Raw genomic sequence first — 12,510 nt, forward strand, 5'->3', positions numbered from 1 at the left:
TACATATATGAAGAAAATATATTCAAATATATATACATATATGACATACAACAACATATCGATGAAGAAAATATCCAGCCATGTGCTGGTAAATAAACAACTGATTGCAGTGAGGGTACAAAAGATCCATGATTTGTGGAGTTCACAAAATTACATGGTGCGATACTCCCATTGTGGCTGATTTCAAGACAATATAACATCAACTGGAATTTTTATAAAATTCCTGCAGACTTAAGATGACACTCATGAGTTAGTAGGAATTGGCACCAATGCACCACTGAAAACATCTTTTCTTGGTAAGATTGATCTTTCCACTTCCTTAGAAAGACCTATCTTTCTATTTATGTGGTGATAACAAAGTATCTTCTGAGGAGTTCAGGGAGAAGAAATGGTAGAGGAAAAGGAGACTCAGTTCTTATAAATGCTCTCAATTTTTGCAATTTATCTTGGCCTTCAAGTAAAAGAAACAGAAGCACTCAAATTACAATACTAGTAAGTAATATATAATCTGATTACATTCCAATTTGAAGGGATTTTCCCAATTAGGGAGTCTGTGCATACACATCTAAATACAGAATCTAACTGCACATATGTACTAGAATTTATTTAACTCATTACATCCCTTTTAAATTACCTTAAGTTAAAATCAGTGATGAGAAGTCTAGATTGGGAACCAGAGTCCTAGAGAACTCAGAAAATTGCTTCTCATGCCATAAGGAAGTTAAAGTCTAACAGGGGAGAGGGGCTGTGATTTCATAAACCATTTTGTCAATGAAATTAAACTGAAATTGTTACTGCTCAATTTGGTCTGTTTAAAGACCAAATATATTACTTTTATTATCTCCAATAAATGTAAGACAGCTATGTTTCTAAAACTCTCATTTTTAAGAAAGATAAAATACAATCCAAATGCTAAGAAGATAAATGGAAGGAAATGACAGGATTCTAATCTAGCTTCTGTCCGCTTTCATGTGTCATCCATCAACTGGCTTTAAACAAAGTGAACCTCTTAATCCTTTCATAATCCTTTAAAATAAAATGCCTCCAAATCATAATATATTAATCCTGGAAACTGAGTTGTAAACTTTTGATTGGAAAGATTATTTCACTGAGTAGCCTTTTATGAGATGAAGGGGAGTTTAAGTGCTTACCTTCTGAATTACTCCTTTACAGTCGTGAGACAAGGCCAGGTTTGAAAGAAGCATAAAAACCATCTGCTGAACTGTGGTGTTCTCCAGTGGCATCTGGGAAGCCAACTTTAGGACACACAGCATCAGAGAGTTGCCCAGGGCTCCTCTGTGTGCAGCTTGAACAGGGTGCTGTCCAGAACTTGACCAACAAAGAGAACTGCAACCTTCAAAAATAACCGCCTATCACAATGTCTTCTCAGTTTCCTTTCCCTGTTTAGTTTTTGAATACACTAAGTGGTAAAGCATATCTGTCTATCAAAATGACTTAGCCATTAACCTGTGAACTGCAAATTAGCAATGGAGGCTAATGTTGGTGTCTACATTCAACCTCATAGATTTACTGTCCTCACCGAGGGCCGAATTATGTCAATAGAGCACTTTAAGATACCAGGTTTATTTTTGTAAAAAGAATAAAATAAGTATACTAGGGTTTTTAATTGTTCCTAAAGAAAACATCTAAATAAAGGCCTGTGTAGAGGAACAGATTTTAGAAATGGGAGATAACTTGTCTAATGTCTTCATTTTACATAACCGGCAAGGAACATAATATCCCTGGGGAGGGGGACAGAACAAATACTATTTTCTATATTTGGTCAACAAAGATATGAAGCCCAGAAAAGCCAGTTTGTTGCTCAAGGTCACACAGTTTAGAAGTGGCAGCAGCTGGCAGTGGCATCTACAGGCTTTCCAGGGTCCAGTGTTTCTCAGGAAATTAAGCAACTGAATGAGATTTATTGAGGGAGAAAAAAGTTTTTTTTAATTAGAAATCCATTTTAATGTTAAATCAATAAGACTGTATTATACGTAAACCTAAGGTATAATTGACTTGCGAAAGTTCATACAAGGAGGCTAACTTAAGTATAAATTGATCAGAATCAAATATATTCTATAAAAGAAACTCATAAAAGATGAGTAAGCCAACAAAAGATACAGTAGTGGAGCTGGAAAATGCACTGAAACGAGACACTCCCACCAGACCTAAGGAACGGAGAAAGTTGGCAACACAGAATGAAGGCAGGGACAATCCTGTACACATATGCTTCAATGATAGTTCAAGTTCAAGAGCCTGAAGGTCTGTTTATATCTCTTCGTGCTGACTGGAGACAACCTGAGCTGGGTATCGAAATGGACAGCTCCAGAGGTGTCAGACTATTCAAAAGAATAAGCCATCATCAGCATCTGGCAGTAACTAGATGGGCTCTTAATTGTTTTGAGTTCTAGTCCCTTCTCTGTATAACCTTTGATATTTAGACCCCAGCCACTGGGCTGCTGAATGTTGTTGGAAGAAAGCACAAACACTTGGTAACTAGTCAAATCTTAAATTGATGAGCATAAATTTTAAATGGGTACTTAACACTGCCAGCAATCCTACTTTGCTTCCCTAGTGTGTTTGTTTTTTTTTCCTCTAAACACAGCTACTTCACACTTTCTCCTCTTCTCACATCACCTCTACCCCTTGTCTTTGCTCATTCCTAGTGGTCAGTATTCTCTCCTAAATGAAGAAAGGAGAAGTATTCAAAATGGGAATTTTCTCATCATTCCCATCAAGTCTACCAACCTACCTAAATCCACATCCTTCTTCAGCCTTCCCTCTGCTTCCCACAGTTGTCAGCTGTGCTCTAGCTCTCACCCCTCTTATCCTCTCAGGGTGTGCTCTTACACGCACTCTTTTCTGTACCTCATTCTACCAATCCCTTAATGAACATGCCTTGAAAACGCACATTTTTAAAAACAGCAAAAACTCCTCCATTGACTCCACATCTGTCTCTTGCTGTTGCTCCATTTCTCTGCCCCCTTATGTGTAGAACAGTTTGGAAAGGCTGTCTCCTCTACATCATCTTCTCTCCTCAACCCATACTAATTAGGTTTCTGTTTCGGTGCTGCACTAAAATAACTCTCAAGGTCCACAAGAACATCAGTATTGCTAAGCCCAATAGCCATTGTTGCTATCCTCATTTTAGTAGAATTTTCTAGAGCATTCCACACAACTGAGTATGCCCTTCTCTGACTTTCTGTGACTGTGCACTCTTATCTCATCGGCTGTTCCTTTTTTTTCTGCTTTCTCTCATCTTTTGATTAACTCCAAATGTCGATGTGCCTCAGAACTTGGTCATGGGATTCTGCTTTTCCATCTATACATTCTCCCTGGGTAATCTCAAATAGCCACAGGACTTTAAATACAATCTATATGACAACAACTCCTGTGGTAGCCAGCCTCCAAGATGGTCCCAGTGGCCCCCGCCTCTGTACTAGGGTTGCTATGTGTGACCCACAGGACCTAGGAGTGCTGTTCAGTTACTTCTGAGACTGGGTTATAAGAGACTGTAACTTCTGCCCTGGGCCCACTCACTCTGGGTCGTTTGAAACAGCCCTAAGTAGCAAGGAACTGGGGCTGCCATAGGCACACTGAATCCTCTATCCCAGTTAAGACTTCAGATGACTGCAGAGACTCTGAGCAAGGACGACCCAGGTAAGCCATTTCCAGATTCCTGAGCCACAGAAGCTGTGGCATAACGAAATGATTGATGTTTACAGATGCTAAATTTTAGAGTAATTTGTCTTGTGGTAATAAATAACTGATGATATTCCCAACATTTTAAATCTTCAAACTTACCTCTACTCTCCGTTGAATTCAACTCCATCTTACTATTTTCACTTGAGTGAATATCAACACCTCAGACTTAAAAAGACCAAACAGAACTCTTGATTCCTACTTTTTTCTCACTTCAAGTCTGCTTCTTCCAAATCTTCCCCATTTTAGTAAATGGCACAGGTGTGCATTCAGGCTCATTTCTCCAAATGAAGTTTACCCTGGACACCTTTCTTTCCTTCCTACCTCCCACCGCAGGTTTCCTTGACTCTACCTTTGGGCCATACACTGAATCTGTCTACTTCTCTCAATCTCTCCAGCTACCACTCAAGCCCAAGCCACCATCATGTCTCCATGACAAGTCTCCCTCCTAGCCTTGCTCCCAATCATCCATTCTCCACATATCGCCCAGAGTAATCTTTCTCTTCTTTTTTTTTTTTTTTTTTTTTTTCTGAGACGAAGTCTTGCTCTGTTGCCCAGGCTGGAATGCAGTGGCATGATCTCAGCTCACTGCAGCCTCTGCCTCCTGGGTTCAAGTGATTCTCCTGCCTCAGCCTCCCAAGTCTGGGATTACAGGTGTGCACCACCATGTCCGGCTAATTTTTGTATTTTTTTTTTTAAGTAGACACCAGTTTCACTTTGTTGGCCAGGCTAGTCTCGAACTCCTGGCCTCAAGTGATTCTCCTGCCTTAGCCTCCTAAAGTTCTGGCATGAGCCACCGCGCCCAGTCTAATCATTCTTAAACACAAATTAAATCATGCCACTCCCCAGCTTACAACTGCCAATGGCATCCTGTTATATTCACATAAAAATCCAAACTCCCTGTTGTGGCCCCTGAGGCCCTACATGACCTGTCCTCCTATCTCATTTCAGATTGTTTTCACCAGAACTCACAATGCATGGCCCACAGCACACTCTTGATAAAATGTCTATCAAGTACCTGAGTGAAAGAGTAGCCCTAGTGATATCAAGTATCACCAGACCAATTGTTCTGGGAACTAACTTTCATCATGCCTATCTCCTGTTCTAGAATCTATAAGAAGTTCTAACCTTCACCTGGCTTTTGAGGTCTTACATCACAATTTTTATCCTCTCAATTTTTCTACTAAACTCAATTTCCAATTGCCAGATAATCAGACCAGTCCTCCCTCTCTATTCCCTGCACTGCCAAGGACTCTCTCATGTCAACAAACACACTAAAATATGTCTGCTCTCATACCTAAAAGAAAGCTTGCCTTTGCCCATCATATCCTCAATAAATCAGAGAAATACTTCAAAATACGTATTAGTTTTTCTAGTTCACTTTAACAACATTTATAAAACTAGTATTTTGGTATATTACTGAAAGGCCATACTGGATCCTGTTTACCATTTGGAAAATTTGCAGTATAGACGCAAAGAAGCTGCAGAGAAATTTGCATCAATGAATCATCCATCAAAATCCAAGGCCAGAGAGAGTGCAAGACAGGGACAAGGTGAGCTTCAAGAGCTGCTTCCTGTTGAAGGAAGGAAAAAAGATAACGTTAGTCTGAATATATGAAAATATATAACATTAAAATCAAAACAACAACAAAAAAGCCACCAACATAAGACACAAGCAGAATCCTGTGGCTGGCTTCAGCATCCTGCCCCAGCCCCACTGGGCTCCACACATGGCTGCCCTGACGAAGAGCCTGACCAGTCTCAGGAAGTCCCTTCAACACCAGAGTGGTTAATATGTGTTACTAAGGTAGGGAGCATAGAAAACAGCCTCTGTAACACATAAATTAAGCAGCAAAGTGGTATCTCACAACACTGAATATATTCCTGTAAATGCTATGAAATGGCCAAGAAGTGAGAATTTCTGGTTAAGTAAACATTCTGATCAACTCTGAGTCCTTCCTTGCCCACCCTCTCTTCCTCTCCTCACCCCCCATGTGTGTGTATATATATATATCCAAAGTAAATTACAGTTTTTGAGTAATATGAATATATAAAATTCAGTCTATATAGTATGTTAAATCAATAAATTCTGAAGTCAACTCGGGGTCTTTATTACAAAGATCAGTTATCCCTGGGACAACATTGCAGATAAAATACAGCTGTTTACAGTAAGTGCAGCAATATCTTTTTTAAACGAACAAGAATTCCAAGGTAATTTATAGACCCATGTTTATGCATGTGAGCATGCACATAAATACACACACCCTATACAATTTCACGTAGCATCAAGTGGCAGAATAGAAGTGATTCCCAATGTTCGACACTCCTCCCGTAAGCACTAAAGTCTTTCCCAACGCTCCCCCTAAAGTTCTTCCCACGTTCACCACTCTCTGTGGCACACAGCCCTCCATCTGCACCACATGACCTTGCTTACTATTTCACAGAGAAGACAGAAAGGATTAAGTACAAATTCCTTTATCTGTTCTGCCATCCTGTCCACACAGCTTATCTGTATTTTCATCCATTCATCCTTCCTGTCTGCCTGGCAGTGAGAAAGAGGTGTTCCACGTTTTGTGGGGGATTGATACATCCATCTGTGTTCTGAAACACAGCTCTTCCTGCCTCCTCAGGGATCTTTAACCACCAGTTAGTTCTTCTCTTGCTGTCTCTGAAACAACTAGTCCCCAATTTGCTCATTTCTGTGCCTGTATTGAAGGAGTTTACCTGTTAAGAGAAACATCCTATATGTCTTAAATTATTAATGCCACTTTTCATGACCATACTTCCACATTATTATTGTGGTAATATCCCCATCTCACATTTAATCTTTAATTTCCATTTATTTTCTGCCCTGATGATTCTATTGAGGCCACTCCGACTTTTGTTGTTGCCAACAACGCTGAAGCACTGTGGCATTTGCTATGCATCTCTTCCTTCTTAATTTCCATGCTGATGCTCTATCTTGGATCATCTCTGATAGAGTCTGGGTATTTGTCCCTACCCAAACCTTATGTTGAACTGTAATCCCAATGCTAGAGGTGAGGCCTGGTGGGAGGTGTTAAGATCTTGGGGGTGGATTCCTCATGGCTTAGTGCTTTCTTCAAGACAGTGAGTGAGACCTCATGAGATCTGGTCATTTGGAAGTTTGTGGCACCTCCCCACCAGCTCACTCTTGCTCCAGTTCTAGTCATGTGATGTGCCTGTTCCCCTGCTGCCTTCTGACATGACTGGAAGCTTCCTGAGGCCTCCCCAGAAGCAGATGCCACTATGCTTCCTGTTCAGCTTGCAGCACTGTGAGCCAATTAAACCTCTTTTCTTTAATAAATTACCTAGTCTCAGACACTTCTTCATAGCAAGACAAGAATGGCCTAATACAATCTCCAAATTCCTTCTTCAGCATTCCCCTCTCAGCTGTTTTCTGCCCTCTCTTAAATGTTCTTATTGTCCAAAGATACGACCTAGGTTTTCATCATATACTTTCTTGGGAATTTCAACAATAGTGAGGACACAAACACCACCCACACATCAATAACTCCTAATATCCCCAGTCTGTATCACTCCGCAGAGTCCCAGACCCATAAAATCTACTGACCACAAGCCATTTTTCACTGGGATGACCCAAAGACTCTTGAGGGTAGCATGTGCAGGAACGAACATCAGGTCTCTTACACTTGTGCTCTGCTCTATCATGCACTCTTGCATTGGTAAGCAGCTTACACAGGAGTTTGGAAGTCCCCTACATTCCTCTTCTTCTCAATGCCTCAAATTTACTCCCTATCCTCCTTCTCCTTTCTACCTGCTCAAGTTAAGGTGTCATCATCTCTTGTCTGGACTATGACAGTCCCCTCCATCTAACCTTGTCCACTGTTTAACTCATTTACCTCACAGCCACCATGATCCTGCCTTCCACTATGAAAATCCCTTAATGTTATGCATATACAAACAGCAGGGTGGGGTGGCAGTGGGTGACCTGGTGAATTATCCAATATGACCAACTATTAATAATGAGAACATGCCGTACATGTGATAAAAGCTGAAATTGAAATTAAGAATCTGTACTTCCATAAGATCATATTTATATTCAAGGATAACCTAAATATTCTTTGGATTTAATTCTTATTAAACAATGTAGAAATATAGAAATGCTTTGACTTATTGAGATATTACACTTTTATAAATGGCTAATGTGATACAAATTGAGCACAATATTTATAACTAGTAGCCAGGCTAGCATTTCATAAATCTTCATAGGTAGATCCTACCTATAAAGTATTCTAGAGTATTTCCCTGAATAAAGTATCATGGATGAATATTAACTGCACATACACATGAAATTTATATATTTACATATACACATGAATACTGATTGTACATCCAGTCACAAGCACAGTATCAAAAGCATGAAGGAATCATAAGTTTATTAATGGCACCTCTGTTTTAAGAAAAAGTTCATATAAATTCATATACAGGAATTTTAATAAAATGTATAAATCAATATTTAATTCCCATCAAACTACTCTGAAATATAAATTGTGAGTCAGGTATCTGGCTTTTTAACATAGCTTAAGGAATAAGTGTGTTCAACACATCCATTTTCCAGAGGTGGTACGGTTTTTCCCGTTGTGCTCTTACCACAAGTAATAGCAAAACAGATAAAAATTTAAAAAGCAAAGGAAGCTTCTGTAATTTATCTTTGCTTTCTATATTAAAGCTTTAATCTAATATTTTTTAAAATTTTATTTTCATGATAAGCTCTTACAAAGAATAATCAAGTATTTCTGCATTAAAGCATTAATCTAGTATTTCAAAAGTGTTGTAAAACTATAGACAAAGCAAATCAGAGTGTTCAAAAGATTGTATCTTCTAGAGTAGTACTGATTCAATGGTTTAAAACAACATTCTCAATGCTTATCAACAAAGCAAAACGTCTGATTTATGACAGAGGGGATGTGTAAATGGTCACAGGAAGTCAGCAGAACTAGAAGAAACTTCCTCTCAGTGGATGTGGCCCCACGAGGCAGCAGCTCTAACTACTTCTCCTCTGAAGCAGGAAACTCTTCATCTTTCTTCCTTACAGATACAGATACCTTCACTTATTTCCTTGGAGAGTTGTTCTAACAACGCATTTTGAAAAAATCTACCTTAGAAGACACATCCAGCCATTCATTCCATATCTAAAATAGGTGGGGAAAAAACACCTAAAATGCCTAAGAGTACAGAATGAGGTTGAAGTTTGTGAAGTTAAAGTTTCAATGATAAATCAAAACACTGATATACACAAATATAATCAGTATTGATGAATAACTAGATACACCCATTTCTGACAATTATCACTGAGTTTAAGGACCAATCAACTGTGCATCTAAAAATTTAAAAGTCAGAGCGTTCCATTTTTCCTACTACATTATCTCACATAAAAATTAAACTGCTTAATACCAGCACTTCTATTAAAATTTTGAAAAGTAGCTCTACTTACTTTACATTCTTCATTTTGATAAAGACAGTTTCTTAGGAGCTGCATGGCAATGCTTAACTCTTTAATAACACCATCCTCCTATTTAAACAAAAAGCAGTTGAAAATTGTGAATGCAACAGCATACTCCACTCTTTGTGTATAGTAATTCCCTCCCCTTTGGGTCACAGTACAATGCAGCTGTGCTCTAATCATGCCTAACCACTGTAACTTAGAGGGAACTGACAAGCTAACGATCTCTGAAAGATGACCATATCTCAAGAAGCACATTCACCACAAAAAAGCTATTTGTGTTCTATGAAGCATGGAGGAACTCGGATATATGATAGCCTCCATGTTTCATCTCAATAAAGTGAGGCCGATACTGACAGGTTTTCAATCAGATCAGGTGTTGGCTGACTTTCTCAATGATAAAGTAAGGGCCTTGGGATAGAGAGGAAAAAGGAAAAGAGGCAAAACAAACAAACAAAAAATAACTGATAAACACACAATCAATCTCCTGCATCAATTAAATTATAAATATGGCTTTGTCTTGGTTTCTTATTAAATGAAGTAGAAACTAGTTATTACATACAGTGCTGCTATAATGGCCTTACATGACACATGTATGGATATTTGTATATTCATACTATTCACACACTTTCACTGGCTGAATAAGTGGGTGGCAGATCTTGTTAACCATAGTCATTATTGTTAACCATAGCTATATAATAACTATATTATTCTAAGTTTACCTGAGCGTGCAATTTAAACATGAGTCCGGCAGACTCAACATTAGAGGAGATACTCAGAAGGCACAGAAGGAGATAAACAGAGATTAGGAATACCAGCTCTGCAACTACTAAGATATCGAGCAAATATTAGCTCCATCAATTACCAATTGTGTGACTATGCTGTAATAAGTGCGTGTTCATGAGATAATAAATATGAAATGTTTCAATAGTGGCTGACATATAGAAAACCCTTAATAAATTATAGTTGTTTTAGATGTCATTCCTAGTTAACCTATGGTTGTTCTGAGATAAAGATTTTCTTTTTGTAGTATAAAAAATTTATCTGGCATAGTATCATGTATGTGTGGCTATTTTCAAATGTTTATAAAAACAAAAGCACATAATAGATGTCTAAAGATCTTCAAGTAAGAATTAGGAACAAAAAAAGCCAACAATCTGCTAATGTACAAGTCTCATTAATTATCCAATTGTACTTTTCTTCTAAATGAGACACTTATTTCAAGTTTGTGCTCATTTCTAGGCACAGGAGGAATAGAGAATGGTCTCTACATATAGCCATTCATTATGTTACCTTTTTTTTCAATGCTGCTTTCCCAGGCCTCAGAGAATCTAGATTAAGTTGTGCATTTATGTGTTTCATCTGCTCCATGCAGTTGTCTATAAGATTGGCTGAAAGACAAAATCTGCGGCAGTCAAAAAGATACTCTATTTCCAAGTGAGTTAAAACCACATACAGCAATCAGATTCTCAAAAAAGTAACATTTTCTATTTCTGATCCACTTCATTTTAGAATTTTCAGTGACAGATTAATGAATCAGAGAGGGGAAAGTAAGAGGACTAAAATGCTGACTCCCGCTTGTTTTCAGTTTTTAGTAAGACACTCCCCAAATCCAATTTACATCTTGAAGAATACATCATTTGTTTTAGTAGCAAATCACAATTGATATTAATGGACTTGTTGTTGTCATTATTCTCTTTTAATTCTCAGATCTATGTTCTCCAATTCCCAAATGAGAAATTATAACACTCAAGAGGAGAAATTTATATGAAAATATGGAATCATCTGTTGCTGTTGTTTTTACCATCAAAACTATGTGGGTTTTCTTCAGGCATGCTGTGAGTGCTTCTGGATACCAATATTTAATCACAATGAAATTCAATATGTTATCTTTTAGCTGCTCTAATATTTACGTAAAGGCTCTTTAGAGCAAGGACCATCACAAATCAACCCCTGCAGAAAAAAACACATCTAATCTTTTTATTTGAAAAGTACTATATGTTTACTGTGTTTCTGCATGGAAAAATATATGTTTATTTTTACTGACACAGAGATTATACTGTAAGTTTTTACATTTTGAGTCTAAAGAAAATTAACTTGAACAAGCAACAAAACAGGTGAATTGATGATAACACCACCAAAACAGCTGATGTGCCACGTGGCTCACCTTCCAAAGCACATTTCTGCGCTCTTCTACTGACAGCCAGAAGTGACATCAGTGCATTTGCAGCTACTCTTTTCAGGATATCTTTGGAGGATTTTTCTTCATAGCACTGCAGAGGGAATACAAATCCAACTGCCTTGAACAAAAATTTAATCTGGAGCAAAACTGTTGTGAATAAAAGACATTTTCTACTTAAAAGATATTGCTAGGTTTCAACTATCATGTGAAATTAACTGGATTTTGAAAAAATCATTAATATCTGAGAATGTTCTGTGTGGATAAGACTGTGTAAGTTGTTTATAATATGGACAAGAACAACAATAATTCTGAGAGACTCATCATCTACAGAAAAAAGCTTTATTTAGAACTAACATATAGCAAGCTAATATACTTACTCAAATTCACTGGATCATATTGTATATATATGTGTAACTTATTAAAATGGGTCCCTGTAAAACTTCTGAATAGATGTCATCAATTTCCTCATTTCTCTTCTGGGGATACATTCCCCTCCCTCCATTTCTACCTAAACTACCCCTGTATCTCAGTTGATTTGGTTATTTCCATCTTTCATTTCTATGGTAACAGGTACCTGTCATATAACATATTTTCTCAGAAAATGTAGCATAACTTTTTTGACTTTTATAGAAATGGAAAATCATTTGTAACTCTGAAAATACTATTTTGGTATATTTCCTTTATACATTTAAATTTATGAGTTAGAAAAATTTTCACTTAAACATTTCCAATATGTACAAAAGTAGACAGAATAACAGATTCCATACATTTTTATTAAAAAAAAAAAAAAAAAAAAAAACTAGAAATTTCTGCTCCAAGATGGCCAACTAGATATAGCCAGGAGGAACATCTCCCACTGAAAGACTGGGACTTCAAGAAGACTGGCACACTCCTAGCAGATCTTCAGAGGGAAGTCATTTAGAGCAGATGGAGGGAAAACACACAGCCAGGACTGAAGTGGAAGGAAGCTGGGAATCCTGCTCTGGGCTACCAAGCACCACAACTTGTTCCTGGCCCCCAACAACTCCTGCATAGCGGGTGAGTTGAAAAGGCAAGGAACAAAATTCGCCCTCACCACAGGCTCCTGGAATCGTGGTAGGAAGGAACCCCTGGACCACCATGGACACTTGAGTTGACAGGG

General features: G+C 37.9%; 1 protein-coding gene across 3 annotated transcripts in view; it reads right to left on the reverse strand.

The window, feature by feature from the left end:
* Positions 1-12,510, reverse strand: part of RTTN (rotatin) — a 180,009-nt gene that overhangs the window by 17,419 nt on the left and 150,080 nt on the right. For 2 of the 3 annotated variants that reach the window (XM_032293725.1, XM_032293726.1), the window contains 5 exons: positions 11,355-11,460; positions 10,481-10,578; positions 9,179-9,256; positions 5,150-5,276; positions 1,152-1,354 (listed from right to left, as the gene is read on the reverse strand). In XM_032293725.1, the coding sequence (XP_032149616.1) occupies positions 1,152-1,354; positions 5,150-5,276; positions 9,179-9,256; positions 10,481-10,578; positions 11,355-11,460 (612 nt within the window). Of the gene's footprint in view, positions 1-1,151; positions 2,340-5,149; positions 5,277-9,178; positions 9,257-10,480; positions 10,579-11,354; positions 11,461-12,510 lie in introns of all 3 variants that reach the window. The other variant, XR_004273607.1, reaches the window with a different exon arrangement.

The sequence above is a fragment of the Sapajus apella genome, unplaced genomic scaffold (assembly GCF_009761245.1).
Source record: "Sapajus apella isolate SASKATOON/1434 unplaced genomic scaffold, GSC_monkey_1.0 scaffold30, whole genome shotgun sequence".
Lineage (NCBI taxonomy): Eukaryota > Metazoa > Chordata > Mammalia > Primates > Cebidae > Sapajus > Sapajus apella.